This window comes from Trachemys scripta, chromosome 1 (assembly GCF_013100865.1).
Source record: "Trachemys scripta elegans isolate TJP31775 chromosome 1, CAS_Tse_1.0, whole genome shotgun sequence".
Classification (NCBI taxonomy): Eukaryota; Metazoa; Chordata; order Testudines; family Emydidae; genus Trachemys; species Trachemys scripta.
Genome location: NC_048298.1, coordinates 319,392,219 through 319,413,924, shown reverse-complemented (window position 1 = coordinate 319,413,924; position 21,706 = coordinate 319,392,219). Strand labels below are relative to the sequence as shown.

The following is a 21,706-nucleotide window of genomic DNA, read 5'->3' as shown; positions in this document are numbered from 1 at the left end:
ATAATCTACTGAGTATATTCATCCTATTTGTATGAATGTATCATTCTTGTATCTGAAGCTAGAAATTTGAAGTGTTACTCTGAACTCCTATTGTAACTATGCAAAGTTTGGGCCCTTAATGATAGTTTGGAATCTTGATGGCTCCCATCAACTAGGACAATTGGTTGTAAATGGCTCTGTTTACTTGCAAGCCTTCCTGTGAGTCAGGCCAGGAAGAATAAAGGCTTGGGGTCTCATAGGATATGGGACCATGTCACCTGGTACTGGAATCCATCTTAAACCTGGTGCTTTTCCATTTAGAAGGAGGGGTGGGGACCCAGAGAGACAAAAGATTTCCGCCTTGTGCCAAAGCTATATAACGGGGTGGACCAGAACAAAGGAGGCTGCAGTCATGAGAAATCCCCTAGCTACCACCTGAGCTGCAACAAGGACTGTACTGGGGAAAGGATTAGGTCCAGACTAAGAAGGAGTCTAGTCTGTGAAAGAAGCTTATTGGAAATCTCTAAGGGTGAGATTTACCTGTATTCAGTTTCTTAAATGTATTAGGCTTAGACTTGCGTGTTTTGTTTTATTTTGCTTGGTAACTTACTTTGTTCTGTCTGTTATTACTTGGAACCACTTAAATCCTACTTTTTATATTTAATAAAATCACTTTTTGCTTATTAATTAATCCAGAGTAAGTAATTAATATTAGGGGAGCAAACAGCTGTGCATATCTCTCTATCAGTGTTATAGAGGGCGGACAATTTATGAGTTTATCCTGTATAAGCTTTATACAGAGTAAAACGGGTTCCTTTGGGGTTTGGATCCCATTGGGAGCTGGGTGTCTGGGTGCTGCAGACAGGAGCATTTCTTAAGCTGTTTTCAGTTAAGTCTGCAGCTTTGGGACGCGTGGTTCAGACCCTGGGTCTGTGTTGGAGCAGACTGGCGTGTCTGGCTCAACAAGGCAGGATTCTGGAGGCCCAAACTGGCAGAGAAAATGGGCTCAGAGGTAGTCTTAGTACATCAGGTGACAGTCCCAAGGGGGTCTCTGTGACCGAACCCATCACAGTATGAATCTCTGAACAGGGGGACAAGGGGCAGAGATAGAGACATCCTTCAGAAAGCCCTAGAAACAGGAGAAAGCATAGGCTGAATTTTATCTTCTGTTCTGTTGTTGGGTCTATCAATAAAGCCAAATCCAGGAATGGGTTACGTTTGAACTTGAATGAACCCCCTCTGAGTGACGTAAGTTACAATGACATAGCACTGTTCACAGTGGGAGAGCTTTTCCTGCCGACATAGCTTGTGCCGCTCACAGAGGTGGTTTTATTATGCTGACGGAAGAACTTTCTCCCATCAGCATAGAGCAGGGGTGGGCAAAATTTTGGCCTGAGGGCCACATCGGGGTTGCAAAACTGTATGGAGGGCCAGGTATGGAAGGCTGTGCCTGGCCCCTGCCCTCATCTGCCCCCTCCCACTTCCTGCCCCCTGACTGCCCCCCTCTGAATCCCCGACCCATCCAACCCCCCTTGCTCCTTATCTCCTGACTGCCCCCTCCTGGGGCCCCTGTCCCCCCTGGGATCCCACCTCCATCCAACCCCCCCTGCTCCCTGACTGCCCCAACCCCTATCCACACCCCTGCCCCCTGACAGCCCTCCAGGACTCCCCGCCTATCAAACCCCCCGTTCCTCGTCCCCCTGACTGCCCCCCACCCCAGAACCTCTGCCCCATCCAACTGCCACCTGTCCCCTGACTGCCCCCCAGGACTCCCTGCCCCTTAATCCAACCCCCCTGCTCCCCGCCCCCTTACCATGCTGGAGCCAGCCATACCGCCGTGTTCCCCGGCAGGAGTGGCAGGCCAGAGCGCTGGCGGCACAGCGAGCTGAGGCTATGTGGAAGGGGGGACAGCAGGGGAGGGGCTGAGGGCTAGCCTCCTCGTCTGGGAGCTCAAGGGCCAGGCAGGACAGTCCCGTGGGCCGGATGTGGCCTGCGAGGCGTAGTTTGCCCACCTCTGGCATAGAGCGTCTTCACCAGATGCTCTGCAGCAGTGCTATACATATAGATATGCCCTAAGCCAGATTCATACCTACTTTTACTCCAGTGGAACAATCCATTGTTTATTCCTATGTGGGATTTGTTTTTGAGTGACTTTGTTTTACTTTGGCATGTAGTGGACCTAATGTTGATACAAAACAAAATGAAATGTTATATCAAGGGTTGTTCAGCAATATTTCTTCCCTCTGTTCTGTATAGGAGGGGTATCTTGTTCAGACATCTGACAAGAAAAGTTCCTTCTCTTTTTTCCCCCTGTAGTCACCAATTTGAATCCAGCTCAAGTCACAGTGAGGGAAAATTGTTATCCTATGATATCTGTTGGGTGTATGGCACTTTTGAAAATCGGGCATGTGCCTAAATGTGGATTTATTTAGGAGTGTAGTTTTAGGCCTCTTTCTGAAAATCGTTTGTGTGTGTGTGTGTATTGTAAAAAGAAAAAATAAAACCTTCTGTCCTTCAGCAATATGACAGGATAGCAGAGAAGGATTTATTCCTCTCTGAGGCCCCGATTCAGTGAGGTAATTAACATATGCATAACTGAGCTTGTGACTAGCCTTATTTAAGTTAATGGAATTGCTCATGTGCTTAAAGTGACACGTGTGCTTACGTATCTTGCTGAAGTGACACCTTAAAATATGTGTTTTATGTGGTGTGTTACTTGCCAAACTTGGTAATTTCTCACTAATAATTTTTTTACTCTATTCTAGTCCTGCAGAATGGGCTTAAAGAGAACTTTGCTGATGTCCTGGTCTCTGTAGTAGAATGCCCTGATCTGACTCGTGATCCCTTCGACTTTCCTGTTAAAGGTAACATACTGTTCTAACCATAAGCTATGATTCTGCCAATATTTCATAGCTGATTCTTCATCATTAGAAACTCTTGAAGATGATGGCAGAGGAAGAGTGGTCTTGTGGATAAGCTACAAGGCTGGGAGGTAGGAGAGCTGTGTGTTATTCTTGGCTCTGCCACTGGCTTGATGTGACCTGACTAGGACAAATCACTCAAGTGCTCTGCATCACTGTTCCTCATCCATAAAATGAATTTAACAAACAGGTTTAATTCTCTATTGTATGTTAAGGGTTTTGACATCCTCAGATTGAAGGGGCTATGTAGATACCAAGTACTGTCTTGCTATTCAACTTCATTCTAATAATGAGCTCAGTCTCTGTTTATTTAAACTCCCACCATTGCCCCTACACAAGATAGGTGAAAGCATTTATATCTGTACCTTCTGCTGTCTTTGCATGATGACACTACGAACTATGCCTCATTAGAGCACCGGTGTTCCTCAGTTGTTGCCTAGTAGATTTTCTGTGTGCTTGTAGAGCAGTACTACTTTTGAAACAGGCTAGCTAGCTTTCAGAAGTGAACCAATACCTTATGCATGTTTTTCTTCCAATTCAGGCCTACTTTACATGGATTTGTAGAACCCCTAACTTATCTTAGTACTCTGAAAAAAAATGGTGATTTAAAACAGAGGTTCTTAACCAGGGGTCCAGGGCCCCCTGGGGGGCTGCGAGCAGGTTTCAGGGAGTCCTCCAAAATAAACCAAAGAGCAAGGCCAGCATTAGACTCACAGGGGCCCAGGCAGAAAACAGAAGCCCAAGCCCTACCATGTGAGGCTGACGCCCAAGCAACTTCGCTTCACAGGGACCCCTGTGGCTTGGGCAAGTAGTTGCCCCGCTTGCTACCCCTAACACCAGCCCTGGCTTTTAATCTCCTGGATATGCAGAAAAACAGTTGCTGTGGCACAGGTGGGCCACGGAGTTTTTAAAGCATGGGAAGGAGGGGCTCAGAAAGAAAAAGGGTAAGAACCACTGATTTAAAAGACTTTCTGAAAACTTAAAGGAAGCTTTTGAGGAACAAATTCTCAGTCTTATTATACTTCAAGTGCACAGAGAGAATTTTAGACAGATTCTCTTGACAAGCTAACTTCCTTTATTCTTGTTCCAGGAATCTGTGGGAAGCCTAGAATAGCAGATGTGGGAGGTCAACCTCACCTTTTGCCTCTTGTACAAAAAGATAAAGTGAGTTAATTTATAGTCATGGCTTTTTAGTGCACTTGCCAAAGAAAGAAGCATATGTAATCATATTTTAAAATACTATCCTGGCGAACACTGACTAATGAATGCTGCAGGATTCCACTTGTAAAAAGAGGCTTGCATTGTGAAAGCATTATGGGCCAAGCATCCTGGCCTGTGCTGAGCATAAGAACATGTCAGAAATCCCACAGCTGAAGCTGCATGCAAAAGTTGTCCCTCTTCTGGTACCTACTAAATACTGTGTGGCTGTTTCTTCAAAACCTGTCTGAGAGAAGCCACAAAGGGATGTTGGAGGGAATTACTTTAGAGTCCATGGCATGGTCTGTATGTTTATGTATTGTATGCTACCTGTTCCTCGCATCTAGCCATGGCCCTCCATTCTGATTATTACTATTGTTTGTAAAAACAGACTGTGTATGGGGCCGGTATAGGCCAAGGTAGAGTCCACATTAATACTTGCTAATGCATTCTCTTTTGGTAGAGCATGGGACCTACCAGAATCTGATTCTATGTGACATCACTTAGGGATATTTTCATTTTTTGCTTTAAACAATGTCACTTGCACAGAGATCAGTAATTTGGCCCTTAGATAGGATGGGGCCAAGCTTGTGCAAGAAGACACTGCAGTCCAGCAAATAAGTGGATATGTGCCCAAGTCATTATGTTTGAACTTGAGCAGATGCCAGTGCTGTTCGGATTTGAGGATTGTGCTCAAACCAATCTGTACAAATAAATAATAATGATATTTGGATAAAATCATCAAGAAATTGCAGTGGAATGTAACTGAGATGAGAATTACAAGGCAGGAAAGTCAAAGGTACATAAATGTCTGTCTCTTGTGCAGGTTTATGACCTGAACACCGTTGCAAAGCAAATAGAGTTGCCTGGAGCTTTCATTCTTGGAGCTGGAGCTGTGTCCTCTAGGATTCTTGGAGTAAATGCTGAGGTCAGTAAACATGTATAAATATGCAGAAGTTCTCAAAAAATGATTTCATTGATAGAGCAAATATTTCTACACTGATAACTTGTATGTACCACCATAAGTTTGTATGACACTTTACAAAGATAATAAAGACAAGATCTCTGATAGGAGTTACTTATTACTTAGGTAATAAACCACATTTTGTGTTTATAAATTCTACAAGGAAGCATATGGTTACTATGGGGCTAACAGGAAGCAGCATCTAATTGTTGCTATACTGAAATTTGCAATTAGATGGCCACATTTTTAATACCAGAGAAGAGGAAAAATATGTCAAAAATGGACTCCAAAGAACTGCATGGTAAATTGCTTTAAATACCCAGTGTTAGCAGGGGCGGCTCCAGGCACCAGCGCAGCAAGCGCCTGCCTGGGGCGGCAAGCCGTGGGGTGCCGTCTGCCGGTCGCCCTGAGGGCGGCAGTCAGGCTGCCTTCGGCGGCATGCCTGTGGGAGGTCCCCCGGTCCCGAGAGGCGCCCCTGCTCTTACACACCCCAAATACTCTGTCCAGCACCTCCCAAATACCATCTTCCAGTACACACACACCCTCCAGCACCTGTTGTCCAGTCATTTGGGCTCCTATCTTCTCTCACTCCAGTGAGGATCTTCAGCCTCTCCAACCCATCATGGTAGTCATGCGCCGCCCCAGCCAAGTCTCTTTGTCCCCTGACTCCAGCCAGACCCTCCACCACCACCACCATTCCGATTGGCGGTAATTCGGCGGCGGGTCCCTCAGTCCCTCTCGGAGCGAAGGACCTGCCACCGAAGAGTGCGATCGGAATGGTGCGATCGCGCTGCTGCGGCTTTTTTTTTAGGGGACAAAGAGACTTGGCTGGGGGTGGCGCGGCTGAAAACCTGGAGCCGGCCCTGAGTGTTAGTCCTCATTTTAAATATCACAAGAGGAAAAAATAGTGTTATTCAAGATGCTATTGTTTTAAGACTTAAGCTTTAAGGTCAGGTAAGGATCAGAAGTTAAAACATGATTTAGTTGGTCTGTCCTACATGGTGAAATAGATAAAGAAAGCAGTTTTGATTTGAGGTGAAGGGAAAACTCCAGTGTAATATGAAAAATGTTCTAACTGCTACATCTAATTACAAAGAAGAGTACATGACTAAACATATTCCTAAGTGAGTGAAATACAGTCAAAGAAGAAAACTAAATCAATTGAAAGCTGGCATCTTAACAGCCTGATGCACAATAGGAGTGAGAGAATTTTGCTCTTGGTAGTAAATATGATAACTCAGAGACTTTCAAAGTCGCTGCACGGTTTTATTATTTAAATAAAATAGGAAAATATTTTTATTTTAAAAGTAAGTAGTCAAATTAACCATTTAAATTATTATAGGCCTTTCAAGAGCACTCAAAGCTGGTCTAGCTTTGCTTCTATTGAAGTCTATGGAAGTTTTTCTATTGAATGCAGTGAGAGCACAGTTAAGCTAAAGGTATGAATGCTTTTGAAAATGCCACCTGAAAACTCTTTCATTTCAATACTTTGTAACGGAAGTTGAATGCTCAGTCCTGGTCATCATCACTAAGCTAGGCCTCCTGCAGAGATATATTAAATTGGTTGCCTCATTGAGTAACTGTCCCATTTAGTGTTCTGTTATTTATACAGGGACTTGAATCCAAATCCCTAGATAAGAGAAAATTCCTTAATACATGTGTTTTACACTTAGTCAATTTTAAATTAAGAGTTTTCCTTTAAAATAGTTATGTGTTTTGCTAATCTATATGGACCTAATCCTGAGAGGTGAAAATTCTATTGTAGTTCTCAGGATTGAGCCCTAACCTGGGATGCTATCTACCTGGTAATAAAATTAACTGACTAGAATTAAGCAATGTTACATGCTCTTCTTTTCAGTTTATCCCAGTTGCTCAAGCTGAGAGTGAAGAAAAGCCTGCTGTAAATGCGAGTTACACTGCTCAGATTAATCCTGCAGATGGAGGGTGCCTTCTGGAGAAGTACAGCAACAAATATAGTGACTGTGAATTTGGATTGCTGGCCAACCTATATGCCAGTCAGGGCCAACCTGGCAAGGTGCGTATTTGGATAAAATGTCACTTCTTCAGTAGGTGATAGCTAAAGTTAAACTTCTTTCTTTCAGGCCTGACTTTTCTTTCAGGGAATGCTGATGTTAATATTAATTCCAAAAATCACATAAGAGAAATAATGTCCTTCACAAGAAAATGAAGTTGATGTGAGGGAGTGGATTCCCCAGGGGATTGGTACTGGGATATGGAACTTTTCACCCTTAAATCACCCATTGTAATCCAGCCCAGGTTGGTAGTGACTGAAAGTTATTGTCATCTGATGCTTGATTGGCCTGTGTAAACTGAGGTTTCTAGTCTTAGTTCAGTTCCTGGTGGATGAGTGTCTCCCTCAACACAACTGGCACTAGGTGGTCTCAGCAGAGAAGCAAGAACTGAATGGTGCATGAAAATTGAACAACATTTTTATCCCTAGAGTGTTCTTTCATGACAGGTTTGAGGCCTGTTGGGTGGGAGAAGGAAGCTTACACCTCTGCTTCCTGTGCTGTGCCTGTTGTGTGACTAAATAAAGAACTTCAGAGAAGCAAATTCTTACATGCAAAAAACAAAACCTGTTGAATATTTTAAGGATACAAAGGAAGCAGCACCTGTGAGAGAACTTACTTTAACAAAGATGATAGGATACGTAGCAGCATTGAAATACATGATGTAAATAGCAAATATTCACAAAACATTACAGCATGTGATAGGCATGATAAGTGTATGTCCACTCTCCAGGTTATTGAAGTGAAAGCCAATGGAAGAACTGGACAGCATAACTTTGTGACCTGTATGAGACAAATTATAGAAAAATGCTATGGAGATAAACCAGTTGGGATAGGAGGTACATTTGTTATTCAAAAAGGGAAAGCAAAGATTCATATTATGGTAAGTTGCTCTTGATTCAGGCTCTTTATCTTTCTAAAAGATAATGATGCAGGACAGTTCAGGATATAAAGACTTAAGTGCACTTAATTTTTTTTTTTTTTGTTTTTTTTTTTTTTATGCAATAATGTGCACTTTCTGAAAAGTGATAAACAGAAAGTACAAAAATGCCAAAATTGTATATCCCTTGACCCTAATACTCCCATCTTTTGTTGAGGCAAAGAAGCTGTAAAAACAAAAGGGGATGTATAAGGACTTGGTGAAACACATAGACAGTAGAATAGTGTGAAAAATAACTAAAAAATTAAAAAATCAATTAAACAACAATCAGAGATATGGTTTAACTTCGAGATTTATAATTTTTTAATAAATTTTATAAAATATTACAAGTATTTAATATATTTATGCAATAGCTATACAGTTCTTACTGATTGTATTTGCTTGCATGCTTACCAGAATTCGCTTTCCATTTTACAAGCAGAACTTTCTGAAATGTTCTTTTACAAACTTTTACAAGTCTTCAGTGATTCTTGTCTCTGACAAACCTATCAAATGTCAAAGATGAAATTCCTGTCTTCTTGTCATGCTGCTTTCATCTACCTAAAATTCAAAGGGTAATTTTAAAAAATCTATTACTCTGAAGATCCCCCCACCCCCAGAAGTGGGTCTAAACATGATACCAGTGGTGCTCCCCTTTGGAGAAAAGCACCATTCCTGAGTCCTCAGAGTCTATAACACTCCTGAAACAGATGTCTTGAATGTGTATGCCTTAGGCTGTATTCACACTGGGAACAGTATTCACAACACTTACTATCAAGGTTCTATTTAGGGCTGTCGATTAATCGCGATTAACTCAAAAAAATTAATCACGATTAATCTCACTGTTAAACAATAGAATACCAATTGAAATGTATTAAATATTTTTGGATGTTTGTATTTTGTGTTGCAATAGAAATCAATATATTTGAAAATGTAAAGTGTACAGTGCTCACTTTATATTTTGATTACAAATATTTGCACTGTAAAAATGATAAACAAAAGAAACTATTTTTCAGTTCACCTCATACAAGGACTAAAGTGCAATCTCTTTATTGTGAAAGTGTAACTTACAAATGTTCAGTCACAAATTTAATTAATGCATTATTTAAGGGGCATATAAATGTTTAGATAGCTGGCATGTAAATACCTTGCAATGCCGGCTACAACAGTGCCATGCAAACGCCTGTTCTCACTTTCAGGTGACATTGTAAACAAGAAGTAGGCAGCATTATCTCCTGCAAATTGTAACCAGACTTGTTTGTCTGAGCGATTGGCTGAACAAGAATTTGGACTGAGTGGACTTGTAGGTTCTGAAGTTTTACATTGTTTTTGTTTTCGAATGCAGTTATTTTTTGGTACATAATTCTACATTTGTAAGTTCAACTTTTATGATAAAGAGATTGCACTATAGTACTTGTATGAGGTGAATTGAAAAATACTATTTCTTTTGTTTTTTACAGTGCAAATATTTTTAATAAAAAATAAATTTAAAGTGAGCACTGTACACTTTGTATTGTGTTGTAATTGAAATCAATATATTTGAAAATGTAGAAAACATCCAGATATTTAAATAAATGGTATTCTGTTATTGTTTAACAGCGCGATTAATCATGATTAATTTTTTAATCACTTGACAGCCCTAGTTCTATTATGATTTCCCTGACTAAAGTGGATAGGGATAATAAAATCATGGTCTAGATTGCTATTCCTGTTACAATTGTAATCACAGTTTGGCTAATGTTGTTCTCAGAAAAAAATCTGTCCGCATCAAACACAGCTGAAACTGACATAGTTCTGATCCCAACATGATAGAACAAATGTAACATGTGGATACAGGTTACCTGATTCTAAGAATTCCCCATTTGGTACCCAAGGCAGTGGAGGCAGCCATTGGGTAAAAGCTTAAGGTTCTGAATAGAGAAACAATCGTGGATACTGCTTTTGCTGGTTAAGAAGAAATAGGGAGCAGAAAAGAATTTAGGGGTAGTGAAGAAAAGTAGCTTAGAGAGAGAAGTTTTGGTCCTAGTATCTTCATTCAACTGATAATGCTTTTTTATAGCCCCCAGAATTTTCTGCCTGTCCTTTAAACACTGATGAGGAATTGAATAATTGGCTCCGTTTTTTTGAAATGAAGGCTCCGTTGATTTGTCAGCCAGTACTAATTTCAAGAGATCCAGTAAGTCTCTATTTTGTGTTTGTCTATGAGTAACTTGACGTGTAACGATTCTGTTTTGGATTTGTTTTTGTTTTTTTGTTTTGTTTTGTTTTTTCTGTTCAAGAATGGGAATTGTTTATGGATTATATTAAAGTCTTTGAGGTGTTGGAATGGGTGGCTCAGGGGACTGGTAATAGAATATAACTAAGCCTTTCACTTTTCACTGGTTTGAATTAAACCCAGGTCAATAGTGACTGAATGCTGATGCATGTTCAGTAACAACAGTGAAGTGTTTGTTCCCAGTCCAGTTCCTAGTGTGTAGGTGTCTGCATCCCAAAACAACCAGCACAACTGCATTAATTTGGACATCTAGTTAGCAGTCTGAGAAGACAGACTAAGGAATGAATGGGGATGGAGACTGAATTATCCGTACTTTCATGTGGTCCATTCAGAAATGGGTTGGGACACTTTAGCAGTGCTGTGTGGGGAAGCTGGTATTAGCACTGCACTGTATTTGTAGTATGGGCAAATCAAAGCCTGACAGCCTTGGGTATCAAAATATGGACTGAGCACATTTCACAAGCACTAAATTCAATAGCAAAAAATATTAAAGGTATGAGAAAATCCATAAGCATGACTAGTATCCCTATCATTAGAAATATTGTTACATTTACATTAAAGTATATACATTAACCAAGAGTCTTGGGAGGAAAACTAATTACCAGCTTTATTTTGTATATCTTTTTAAAAAATTTATAACAATTTAAAAAATACTTATGCCAAGTAGTGGGCACAGTAGTGGGACATGGTGTTGGTTTGCACATGCTCAAGTGCCTTACTCCATTGGGTCTCTATTTAGCAGTGTCATAACTATAAAGGGAAGGGCAACAGCCCTCCTGTGTACAATACTATAAAATTCCTCCTGGCCAGAGACACAAAAATCCTTTTACCTGTAAAGGGTTAAGAAGTTCAGGTAACCTGGCTGACACCTGACCCAAAGGACCAATAAGGGGACAAGATACTTTCAAATCTTGGTGGGGGGAGGCTTTTGTTTGTGCTCTTTGTTTTGGGGGTTGTTCGCTCTTGGGACTAAGAGGGACCAGACCTCAATCCATGCTCTCCAAATCTTTCTGAACAAGTCTCTCATATTTCAAACTTGTAAGTAACAGCCAGGCAAGGCGTATTAGTTTTATCTTTGTTTTGTCAACTTGTAAATGTTCCTTTTGCTAGAGGGTTTACCTCTGTTTGCTGTAACTTTGAACCTAAGGCTAGAGGGGGTTCCTCTGCACTCTTTGGATCTGATTACTCTGTAAAGTTATTTTCCATCCTGATTTTACAGAGATGATTTTTACCTTTCTTTCTTTAATTAAAAGCCTTCTTTTTAAGAACCTGATTGATTTTTCCTTGTTTTAAGATCCAAGGGTTTGGATCGGTGTTCACCAGGAAATTGGTGGAGAAGTCTCTCAAGGCTTCCCAGGGAAGGGTTATAGTACTTGCGAAGGAGATATTCTCGGGGGGAGGTAGACAGAGTTTCCCAAATAACTCATAAATAATTTGCGTGTTGGCGGCAAACCCAGATCGAAACTGGTAGTTAAGCTTAGAGGTTCTCATGCAGGTCCCCACATCTGTACCCTAGAGTTCAGAGTGGGGAAGGAACCTTGACAGGCAGTCTTTGGGCCCAGTGCTCAATTGCCTATCGTTTCCCAAAAGCTAGTGATGAGTACTATAGGAATGGACATATATCAACAGCTGTTAATGGAATATTCTTCTGAATGAAAGCATCTGACATGTAAGTGCAGTTTTTTATATAATGATCTTCGAGTGCTTGCTCATATCAATTCCAATTAGGTGTGCGCGCGCTGCGTGCACGATCGTCGGAGAAATTTTCTACCCTAGCAACACCCGGTGAGTCGGCTGTGGAGCCCTCTGGAGTGGCGCCTTCATGGCGCTGGATATATACTCCAGCCGACCCAGCGCCCCCTCAGTTCCTTCTTACCGCCCCTGACGGTCGTTGGAACTGTGGAGCGCGGCATAGCTGTTCTCCACTCTCCCTAGCTTATCCTGTCAATTCTTGTAGATAGTTGTAGTTATAGTTGTTGTATAGTCTTTAGATAGTTATTCCTGTTTATTGTTAAATAGTTGTAAATAGTTAGCGGGGGTTAAGGGGGCTTCTTCTCCCCCCTTTCTCCCCGGCGCATAGCCGGGCTCATGCCCAAGGCTCCTGGCTTTAAACCGTGCGCGTCCTGTGCTAAGCCTATGCCAACGGGAGATCCGCACGACTCGTGTCTGAAGTGTCTAGGAGAGTCCCACCAGACAGATAAGTGCAAGATCTGTAAGGCTTTCCGACCGAGGACCAAAAAGGAGCAGGACTTTAGGCTTAGGCAGCTCCTCATGGAGGCGGCACTTAGCCCAGATCCTCCCTCGGCACGCCAAGTTCCGGCACCGAGCGTCTCGGTGCGCAGCGCCCCTGCGTCACCGACTGGTACTACACCGCGAGCAGATGCGGATAAGGCCTCACGGCACCGGCCTCCTTCGGCACCGCGGCCACCACAAGGGCCCTGGCGCCGTTCCCTGTCTCCGGGGCATAAGAAATCCCGCAAGACTCAGGGGATTGCTGTCCTGCAGACGCCGGCTCCCCCGGTACCAGTGGTAGAGCCACGTCCGACTTTAGAGCGCCAGAAGTCGCAGATATCGGCTACACCATTGACTCCGGCACCGGGGCCGTTGAGTCTGGTGCGAACTGGCTCACCACCTCTATCAGTGGTGGAGCCCTGTCTCCCGTCGACTCCGGAGACCTTTGCGACGGTAAAAGACCTTATCGCGCTCACGGAGCCGGCGCAATCTCAACCCACGGCACCGCCCGCTCCTCGCACAGTGCAATCCGGGGCAAGCCTGCCCTGGTACGCCCGCTGTCTCCGAGCGTGGACTCGCGGCACCGCTCCAGGTCTCGGAGCAGGTCCCGACACCGCCCGCAGTCCCGGCGCCGACTTTCACCCCGGCACCGGTCGTACTCGCGGCCTAGGTCCTCTTCACGGCACCGATCTACGTCTCGGCACCATCAGGATCATCGGTACCGATCAGAATAACGACGTAGTTCTTGGCACCGGTACGAGCGCCGCTCCAGTTCGAGGGGCCGCTCCCGGTACCACATTTACAGGCGGTCATCCTCGTCTCGGTCCAGATCCGGGTCTCGGCACCGACAGGTCCAGCGGTACCGATCCCGATCATGGTACCGCTCACTGGCACCGCGCAGGGACCGATCGCCTACGGACCGGAATCGATCGGCACCGTGTCACACCGAACCCATTCAGCCGCGTTCGGCACCGCCTTGGCCTTCGAGATCAGCGTCTCGCTCCTCCGATGGGGCTTCGCAATCAGCATACCCTCCTCAGGGTCAGACTGCCGCTGACTTGGGTCACTGGCAGGAGGCGACAGAGGACCCTGCGCAGGACCCTACGCATTGGTCTTTCTGGACCCCGTGGGCGTATCACCAGGCGCAAGGGGCTCCACCATCAGCCTCTCGCTCGGCACGCTCTGAACCCAGAGTCCCGGAGGCCATCATCTCCCGCCCCCCCTGCAGGGGGCATGGAGGCTCCCGTGCCTACACCACCTCAGGCCATGGACCCCGGGCAGGGGATTCTCCGCTTCAGGGACCCTTAGAACAGGACCCCCCCTTTAGACCCCTTGCCCCCGGAGGCATCCTCCTCATCTTCCCAGGATGAGGCGGTGGTGGGCACAACACCCTCGGGCCCGCCCCCAATAGATCTTCGTGCCCACCAGGACCTATTACGTAGGGTGGTGCGTAATATTGACCTCCAGGCGGAGGAGATAGTAGAGGTGCAGGACCTGGTGGTGAGCATCCTGTCGGCTGATGCCCCATCCCGGGTGGCATTACCACTGATTCGGACGATTCAGGCTAATGCCACTACCAGATGGCAAACCCCTGCCTCCATTCCACCCACAGCCAGAGGGGTAGAGAGGAAGTACTTCATCCGCTCCAAGGACTATGAGTACTTATATACTCATCCTCCACCGTGCTCATTGGTTATGTCTTCGGTGAACGCAAGAGAGTGTCATGGCCAGCAGGCGGCAGCGCCCAAATCGAAGGACGCTAAGCGCTTCAATTTGTTCGGGAGTAAGGTGTACTCGGCGGGGGGTCTGCAGCTCAGAGCCGCAAACCAACAGGCGCTCTTGAGCCGCTACAGTTACAACTCATGGAACTCCATGGGTAAATTCAAAGAGTTGGTTCCCCAGGACTCAAGGGAGGAGTTCGGGGCCTTAGTGGAGGAGGGTAAGAAGGTGGCTAGGACCTCCTTACAAGCCTCCTTGGACATAGCGGACTCGGCCGCCAGGACGCTAGCATCGGGCATCGCCATGCGACGCGTCTCCTGGCTCCAGGTTTCGGGCTTGCTGCCAGAACTGCAGCAGACCCTGCAGGATTTACCTTTCGAGGGCCAGGGGTTGTTCTCAGAGAAGACGGACTCTCGATTACAGAGCCTCAAGGACTCGAGAACCATCATGCGCTCCCTGGGGATGCATGTCCCAGGGCCCCCGCGCAGACCCTTTAGGCCCCAGCCTCAAAGGTTCTACCCTCCCCCGCCTCGTCCGAGACAGGAGTTCGCCAGAAGGCGGGGACGAGGTGGTAGGCGAAGGTCGACCGCCCCTCAACCCGGTCAGAACCAGGGCCCGCCTAGGCCACCTTCAGGTCCTAGACAAAACTTTTGAAGGTGCCCTCGAGGACGGCGCCCCAGCCACTACCCAGGATCCATCTCCTTCCTTTCGGGATCGCCTCTCCTGTTTCCACCGTGCTTGGTCCCTCATAACATCAGACTGTTGGGTCCTTCGCACGGTGGAGAGGGGATACGCTCAACAGTTTTCTTCGTTCCCCCACTCCCGCTCCCCATCCCTCTTCAGGGACAGGGCCGGCTCCAGCATTTCTGCCACCCGAAGCAAAAAAAAAAAAAAAAAAAAAGCCGCAATCAGCAGCGGCAGTTCAGCGGCAGGTCCTTCACTCCTGCTGGGAGTGAGGGACCTGCCGCCCCTGAATTGCCGCAGGTGCCGCCCCTCTCCCTTGGCCGCCCCAAGCATCTGCTTGTTAAGCTGGTGCCTGGAGCCGGCCCTGTTCAGGGACCCTTCTCACGAGCATCTCCTTATACAGGAGGTTTTTGGCCTCCTCTCTATGGGAGCCATAGAGGAGGTGCCACCAGAGTTAAGGGGCAGGGGGTTTTATTCTCGCTATTTCCTGATCCCCAAGTCAAAAGGGATCTGCGACCCATTTTAGACTTACGCGGACTCAACAAATTCATAGTAAAGTTGAAGTTCCACATGGTCTCCTTGGGGAACATCATCCCTTCCCTGGATCCTGGAGACTGGTTCGCCGCCCTTGACATGAAGGACGCATATTTTCACATAGCAATCTACCCCCCACACAGGCGCTTCCTTCGATTTGTAGTAAACAAGGTCGTCCTTCCCTTCGGCTTGTCCGCTGCTCCAAGAATGTTCACAAAATGTATGGCTGTCGTTGCAGCATACCTTTGTCGGCCAAGGATACAGGTGTTCCCGTATCTAGACGATTGGCTGGTGCGCGGCCGCACCAGGGAGCAAGTTCAAGCCTACATCCAGATAATACTACAAACATTCCACGAGTTAGGAATCCTACTCAACAAAGAGAAGTCCACTCTGGAGCCAACCCAGAGAATAGAGTTTATAGGGGCAGTCCTAGACTCCAGACTCGCCCGAGCTCTTCTACCAGACAATCGATTTCACACCATCACAAGCATCATTCGAGGGCTCCAGGCCTTCCCGATTACCACAATAAGGACGTGCCTCGGCCTGTTGGGTCACATGGCCTCTTGTACTTATGTAACCAGGCATGCCAGACTTCGGCTTCGCCCACTTCAGGCCTGGGTATCATCGGTGTACCGTCCTTATCGGGACAACCTGAACATGGTGGTCACGGTTCCAAACTCGGTCTTGACCTCTCTCACCTGGTGGTTGGATCACAAGGCAGTTTGCGCAGGAGTGCCGTTTCACGCCCCCCAACCCTCCCTGCACCTGATCATCGACGCTTCATCTCTAGGTTGGGGCGCTCACCTCAGGGAGCACCATACCCAGGGCCTGTGGACTGCATCCCAACTAGCTCTGCACATCAGTGTTCGAGAGCTGATGGCGGTGCGCCTAGCCTGTCAGGCATTTCTCGGTCTCCTACATGGCCGTTGCGTGTCAGTCCTCACCGACAACACCACGGCCATGTTCTACATCAACAAGCAAGGAGGAGCCCGATCGTCTCTCCTATGCCTAGAGGCTATCCACCTGTGGGAGTTCTGCATTGTCCACTTGATACATCTCACGGCATTGTTCCTCCCTGGAGTCCAGAACACGCTAGCGGACCGTCTCAGCAGGTCCTTCCAGACATCATCTATTCCATCTTCCAAAGGTGGGGATTTCCCCAGGTCGACCTGTTCGCATCTCGAGCCAACAGGAAGTGCCACGCGTTCTGCTCCCTACGAGGGCGATCTCCGGGCTCCCTGTCGGACGCTTTCCTTCTAACATGGAAGGACCAGCTGTTCTACGCTTTTCCTCCATTCCCACTGGTCCACAGGGTACTGCTCAAGCTACGCAGAGACCAGGCACGTGTGATTCTAGTTGCTCCAGCTTGGCCAAGACAGCACTGGTACACCACGCTTCTGGAGCTATCGGTTCAAACACTGATCACGCTTCCCCTGTGCCCAGATCTGATCTCTCAGGACCATGGCCGACTCTGTCACCCCAACCTGCAGTCGCTCCACTTCACGGCGTGGATGCTCCATGGCTGAATCGGACAGAGCTGCAATGCTCGCATCCCGTGCAACAGATTCTGCTGGGAAGTAGAAAGCCCTCTACACGGACCACCTACTTAGCCAAATGGAAGCGTTTCTCCTGTTGGTGCGAGCCACGCCCCCCCTTGCAGGCGTTATCCCCCTTGTGCTCGAATATCTCCTATCCCTGAAACAGCAGGGCTTGGCGATATCTTCAATCAGGGTTCACCTGGCCGCTATATCGGCGTTCCACCCAGGAGGACCCGCTTCCTCGGTCTTCTCTAACCCAATGGTCGTCAGATTCCTTAAGGGCTTAGAGCAACTGTACCCACAGCAACGCCAACCCGTTCCGGTGTGGGATCTTAACCTGGTTCTCTCCAAGCTCACAGGGCCCCCGTTGGAGCCATTGGCTACCTGCTCACTCATGTACCTATCTTGGAAGACAGTCTTCCTTGTAGCCATCACTTCAGCACGGCGTGTTTCTGAAATCAGGGCCCTTACGTCTGAGCCTCCATATACAGTTTTCCATAAAGACAAGGTGCAGCTTCGCCCCCACCCTGCCTTTCTTCCCAAGGTAGTTTCACCTTTTCATGTGAACCAGGATATATTTCTCCCGGTCTTCCATCCTAAGCCGCACACTACCCGTCAAGACCAGCATATGCACTCCTTAGATGTACGCAGAGCCCTGGCTTTCTATATTGAGCGTACAAAGCCGTTTAGGAAGTCGACACAACTCTTCATTGCAGTGGCTGACTGGATGAAAGGCTTACTGGTCTCCTCACAACGTCTCTCCTCTTGGATTACGTCCTGCATTCGTGCCTGCTACGACCTGGACGGTGTCCCGACACCACGCCTCACCGCCCACTCCACGAGGGCCCAAGCCTTCTCGACTGCCTTCCTGGCTCATGTCCCGATCCAGGATATTTGTAGAGCGGCGGTTTGGTCATCGGTACACACCTTCGCCGCTCACTATGCGCTAGTACAGCAGTCCAGAGACGACGCTGCATTCGGATCAGCGGTTTTACACACAGCGATGTCTCTCTCTGACCCCACCACCTAGGTAAGGCTTGGTAGTCACCTAATTGGAATCGATATGAGCAAGCACTCGAAGAAGGAAAAACGGTTACTCACCTTTGTAACTGTTGTTCTTCGAGATGTGTTGCTCATATCCATTCCAAACCCGCCCCCCTTCCCCTCTGTCGGAGTAGCCGGCAAGAAGGAACTGAGGGGGCGCTGGGTCGGCTGGGGTATATATCCAGCGCCATGAAGGCACCACTCCAGGGGGCTCCACAGCCGACCCACCGGGTGTTGCTAGGGTAGAAAATTTCTCCGACGATTGTGCACGCAGTGCGCGCACACCTAATTGTAATGGATATGAGCAACACATCTCGAAGAATAACAGTTACAAAGGTGAGTAACCGTTTTTTACTTATTATTTGTATTAAATTAGCGCCCAGAGAAATCAAGAACCAGGGCCTGTTGTGCTAAGCACTATTTGTTTGTGCAAAGACTGTCTCTGTTCCAGAGCTCACAATTTGAAAGTGACAAGATGCAAAAGAAAGGAAAAACAGACAAAAGGATGGAGTGTGTATTGCACAGTGCCTAGCAAAGTGGGGTCCTGGTGATGGGGGCTCCTGGGTACTATGGTAATACAAATAATTAATAATAAAATGGATACAATTTGCTTAATAGTCTCAGTTTGCCCCCAAATTAGCTGTTAGGCCTAATCACACTAATATTTTTGCAATATAATAACATATTATATCTCTAAAAGGCAAATAGCATTGTGCCAATGGGAACCTCTTCATTTAGGCAGCTGGTGTGCAGAATCCAACACTTATCAGATAGTTCATTATCATCTTATTGTTACCTGTGCTTCCTCCTGTCAGTACCTACCTGTTATCTCTCAAAATTGGGCCAGACACTATCTTTTTGTTTTTGTACAGTGTGTGGCACAATGGGGCCCTAATCTCTGATTGTGGGCCCATAGACGACCCTACCTCAACACAAATACTAGAGCCTGACTTAGAACAACTTGATTGCATGGAAGAACTGTTGTGTGTTGTAGTGCAGAAAACCTTTTTGTTTGAGGCCCCTCCAACATGCTATGAAAACCTTCATGGCCCACCTGTGCCACAATAACTGTTTTTCTGCATGTCCAGTAGATTAAAAGCCAGGGCTAGCGTTAAGGGGTAGCAAGCAGAGCAATTGTCTGTGGCCCCACACCACAGGGGGCCCTGCAAAGCTGAGTTGCTTTGGCTTTAGCCCCACGTGGCTCAGGCTTCAGCTTTCTACCTTGAGCCCCAGGGAGTCTAATTCTGGCCCTGCTCTCTGGTTTATTTTAGCAGACCCTGAAACCTACTTGCAGCCCCCCAGGGGCCCCAGACCCCTGGTTGAGAACCGCTGGGTAGAGGACTGGGAGTCAGGACTTCTAGATTCTATTCCTAGTTCTATCACTGTCTCAGTGTGACCTCAGGAAGCGACTCTCTGCCTCAGTTTACCAATCTATAAAATAGAGAGAGTACTAGGTTACTTGAAAGTCTTTTAAATAATTAAATGTTTATAAAACACTTTGAGATCCATGGAAGAAAAGTGCAATATTAACTGCAAAATACTGAAGCATTACTTAAATACTCACGTAACATAAACTTGTCTCTTTTCCAGGGGTTTGATCTGCGAGTGGAGCACACCCATTGTTTCAGTCACCATGGTGAAGGAGGACACTACCATGAGGACACGACACCAGATAGTGTGCAGTATCTGGGATATTTTTTACCTGCAGAACTTCTCTTTCGTATTGATAGACCCAAAGAGTCTCATATAGTTGGGAGAGATTAAATCCACGGATGCACACTTAATTTTAAGTGTACGGATAGCAATTAATTTTTAAAAATGAAATATTGGATTTGATCATTCTTTTAATTGACATCGAGCACACATATGAAAAGCTGGCATTTTATTGCAGTCTTAGCCTTTTTTAAAGAATGGGACACGTTCAGAGTTTAGATAGTTATTTGAATTCAAACAAACAATTTCAATCACAATTTAATTTTTATCCAAACATCAAAGCCAAATAGTTTGTATTAATGATTTATTTTGTTCCATTTTGATTACGTTAGGCAGGCATTACTAGGTGATTGTCTCTGGCTATAGAAAGCCATCATTGAATTAATGAGAGCTCCACATTCTAAATGGAAGAGGAAAAGAGATGCGAATCAAGAACCATGTGGTAACTATACTACAATTCAGACTCTGATATTGACATAGCTGTGTGCCATTCTAGCCATATGTGCCCTAGTGGGTTATATGTGAGTAATGGGATTGGCCACTTATTTTAATCCGTGATTAGAAGAGACTTGTCTGAAATAAGAGGAAGGCACTTGTAGTTCCACTCATATGACTTTTAGCTCATCAGGACTACAGGGTGGTGCAATCCTACATCTACAGGAGTCAATGGCAATACCGCCATTGATTTCACTGAGAGCATAGAGGACCTACAGGTATGGAAATGCAAACTTGTCAAAGAGGCAGGGGTGAAAGTAACTTGCAGGACTTATCCGTACTGCCAGAGTCCTGAGGGAGGCGGGGCCTCTCAAGATTTAAAGGCCCTGGGGCACCGACTGTGGCTGGGAGCCCCAGGGCCTCTAAATCAACCAGGGACTCCCAGCTGCAGAGGTGGCTGGGAGCTCCCGGGGCTCAGGGGAAAATTAAAGGATTCGGGGCTCCCCACAGCGGCGGGAGCTCTGGGCCTTTTGAATCCCCACCCGAGCCCGGCTGCCAGGCTGGGGCTGCGATTTAAAGGGCTTGGGGCTCTCGCCGCTGCGGGTCGCCCCGAGTCCCTTAAATCCTGGCAGCCCAGCCGCCAGAGCTGCGGGCGGGATTCAAAGGGCTCTGGGCTCCCCGCTGCGGCGGGGAGCTCTGAGCCCTTTAAATCCTGGCCCCAGCCTGGCCGCCAGAACTACGGTGGGGATTTAAAGGGCTCGGGCTCCCGGCAACCACGGGAGCTCCAAGCCCTTTAAATCCCGGCCCCAGCCTGGCTGCTGGAGCTGCAGAGGGGATTTAAAGGGCTTGAGGCGCGGGAAGCCCCGAGCCCTTTAAATCCCCGCCGCGGAAGCCGGTGCGGTCCGGCACAGCGTACTGGCTCTTGCCGGTACGCCAGACCGGACCGGCTTACTTTCACCTCTGCAAAGAGGGACATTGTTACTGGTGCTTATGAGCTAGCTAACTACTTAACAAGCATAGAACCATTTCCAGGGTTTTAAATGTTCATGTCACTATCATGCCATGGGTGCTTGATTATTTTCTCATACCAGTGTAAATGAGGAGTAACTTTTATTGAAGTGAGTGGAGTTACAGTGGGCTGACTGAAGGATCAGGCCTGTTTGTTTCTAGTTTTGAATAAGGCTGAATTACAGGAGCACTTTGTCAGCATTTTTTTTTCTTTACACTCTGATATTTGTGTCATTTGTTTTTCAAATAAAGTTTTACTTAATTGATTTGAAACCATCTTACTTGCTGTCAAGTGGGATATTTCTAGGCTGTGAATAAATCCTGATTAGGAGTTAAAGACTTAAATTTTCTGAGTCTTGTTATATTTTTCTTTGTGTGTTTTTTTTAGCAAAAACACACTAAACATGTAGATGTGAAGTGTATTTAATATTTTTTAATAGATACCTGCTATGCGCTGAAAGTAAGACATATGTATAAATCACTAACTTAAAGCCACAAACTCACCAGCCTGCCA

General features: G+C 46.3%; 1 protein-coding gene across 5 annotated transcripts in view; it reads left to right on the top strand.

Moving 5' to 3' along the window:
- C1H11orf54 (chromosome 1 C11orf54 homolog) overlaps positions 1 to 20,693 on the top strand; it is a 29,543-nt gene extending 8,850 nt beyond the window's left edge. For 2 of the 5 annotated variants that reach the window (XM_034758954.1, XM_034758955.1), the window contains exons 3-9: positions 2,745 to 2,843; positions 3,991 to 4,064; positions 4,924 to 5,025; positions 6,920 to 7,096; positions 7,825 to 7,974; positions 10,070 to 10,186; positions 19,627 to 20,693. In XM_034758954.1, coding sequence (XP_034614845.1) covers positions 2,745 to 2,843; positions 3,991 to 4,064; positions 4,924 to 5,025; positions 6,920 to 7,096; positions 7,825 to 7,974; positions 10,070 to 10,186; positions 19,627 to 19,800 — 893 coding nt within the window. In that variant the 3' untranslated portion in view covers positions 19,801 to 20,693. Of the gene's footprint in view, positions 1 to 2,744; positions 2,844 to 3,990; positions 4,065 to 4,923; positions 5,026 to 6,919; positions 7,097 to 7,824; positions 7,975 to 10,069; positions 10,187 to 11,875; positions 11,955 to 18,412; positions 18,609 to 19,626 lie in introns of all 5 variants that reach the window. The other 3 variants (XM_034758957.1, XM_034758956.1, XM_034758958.1) reach the window with 3 other exon arrangements.
- Positions 20,694 to 21,706: the final 1,013 nt, after the last annotated feature.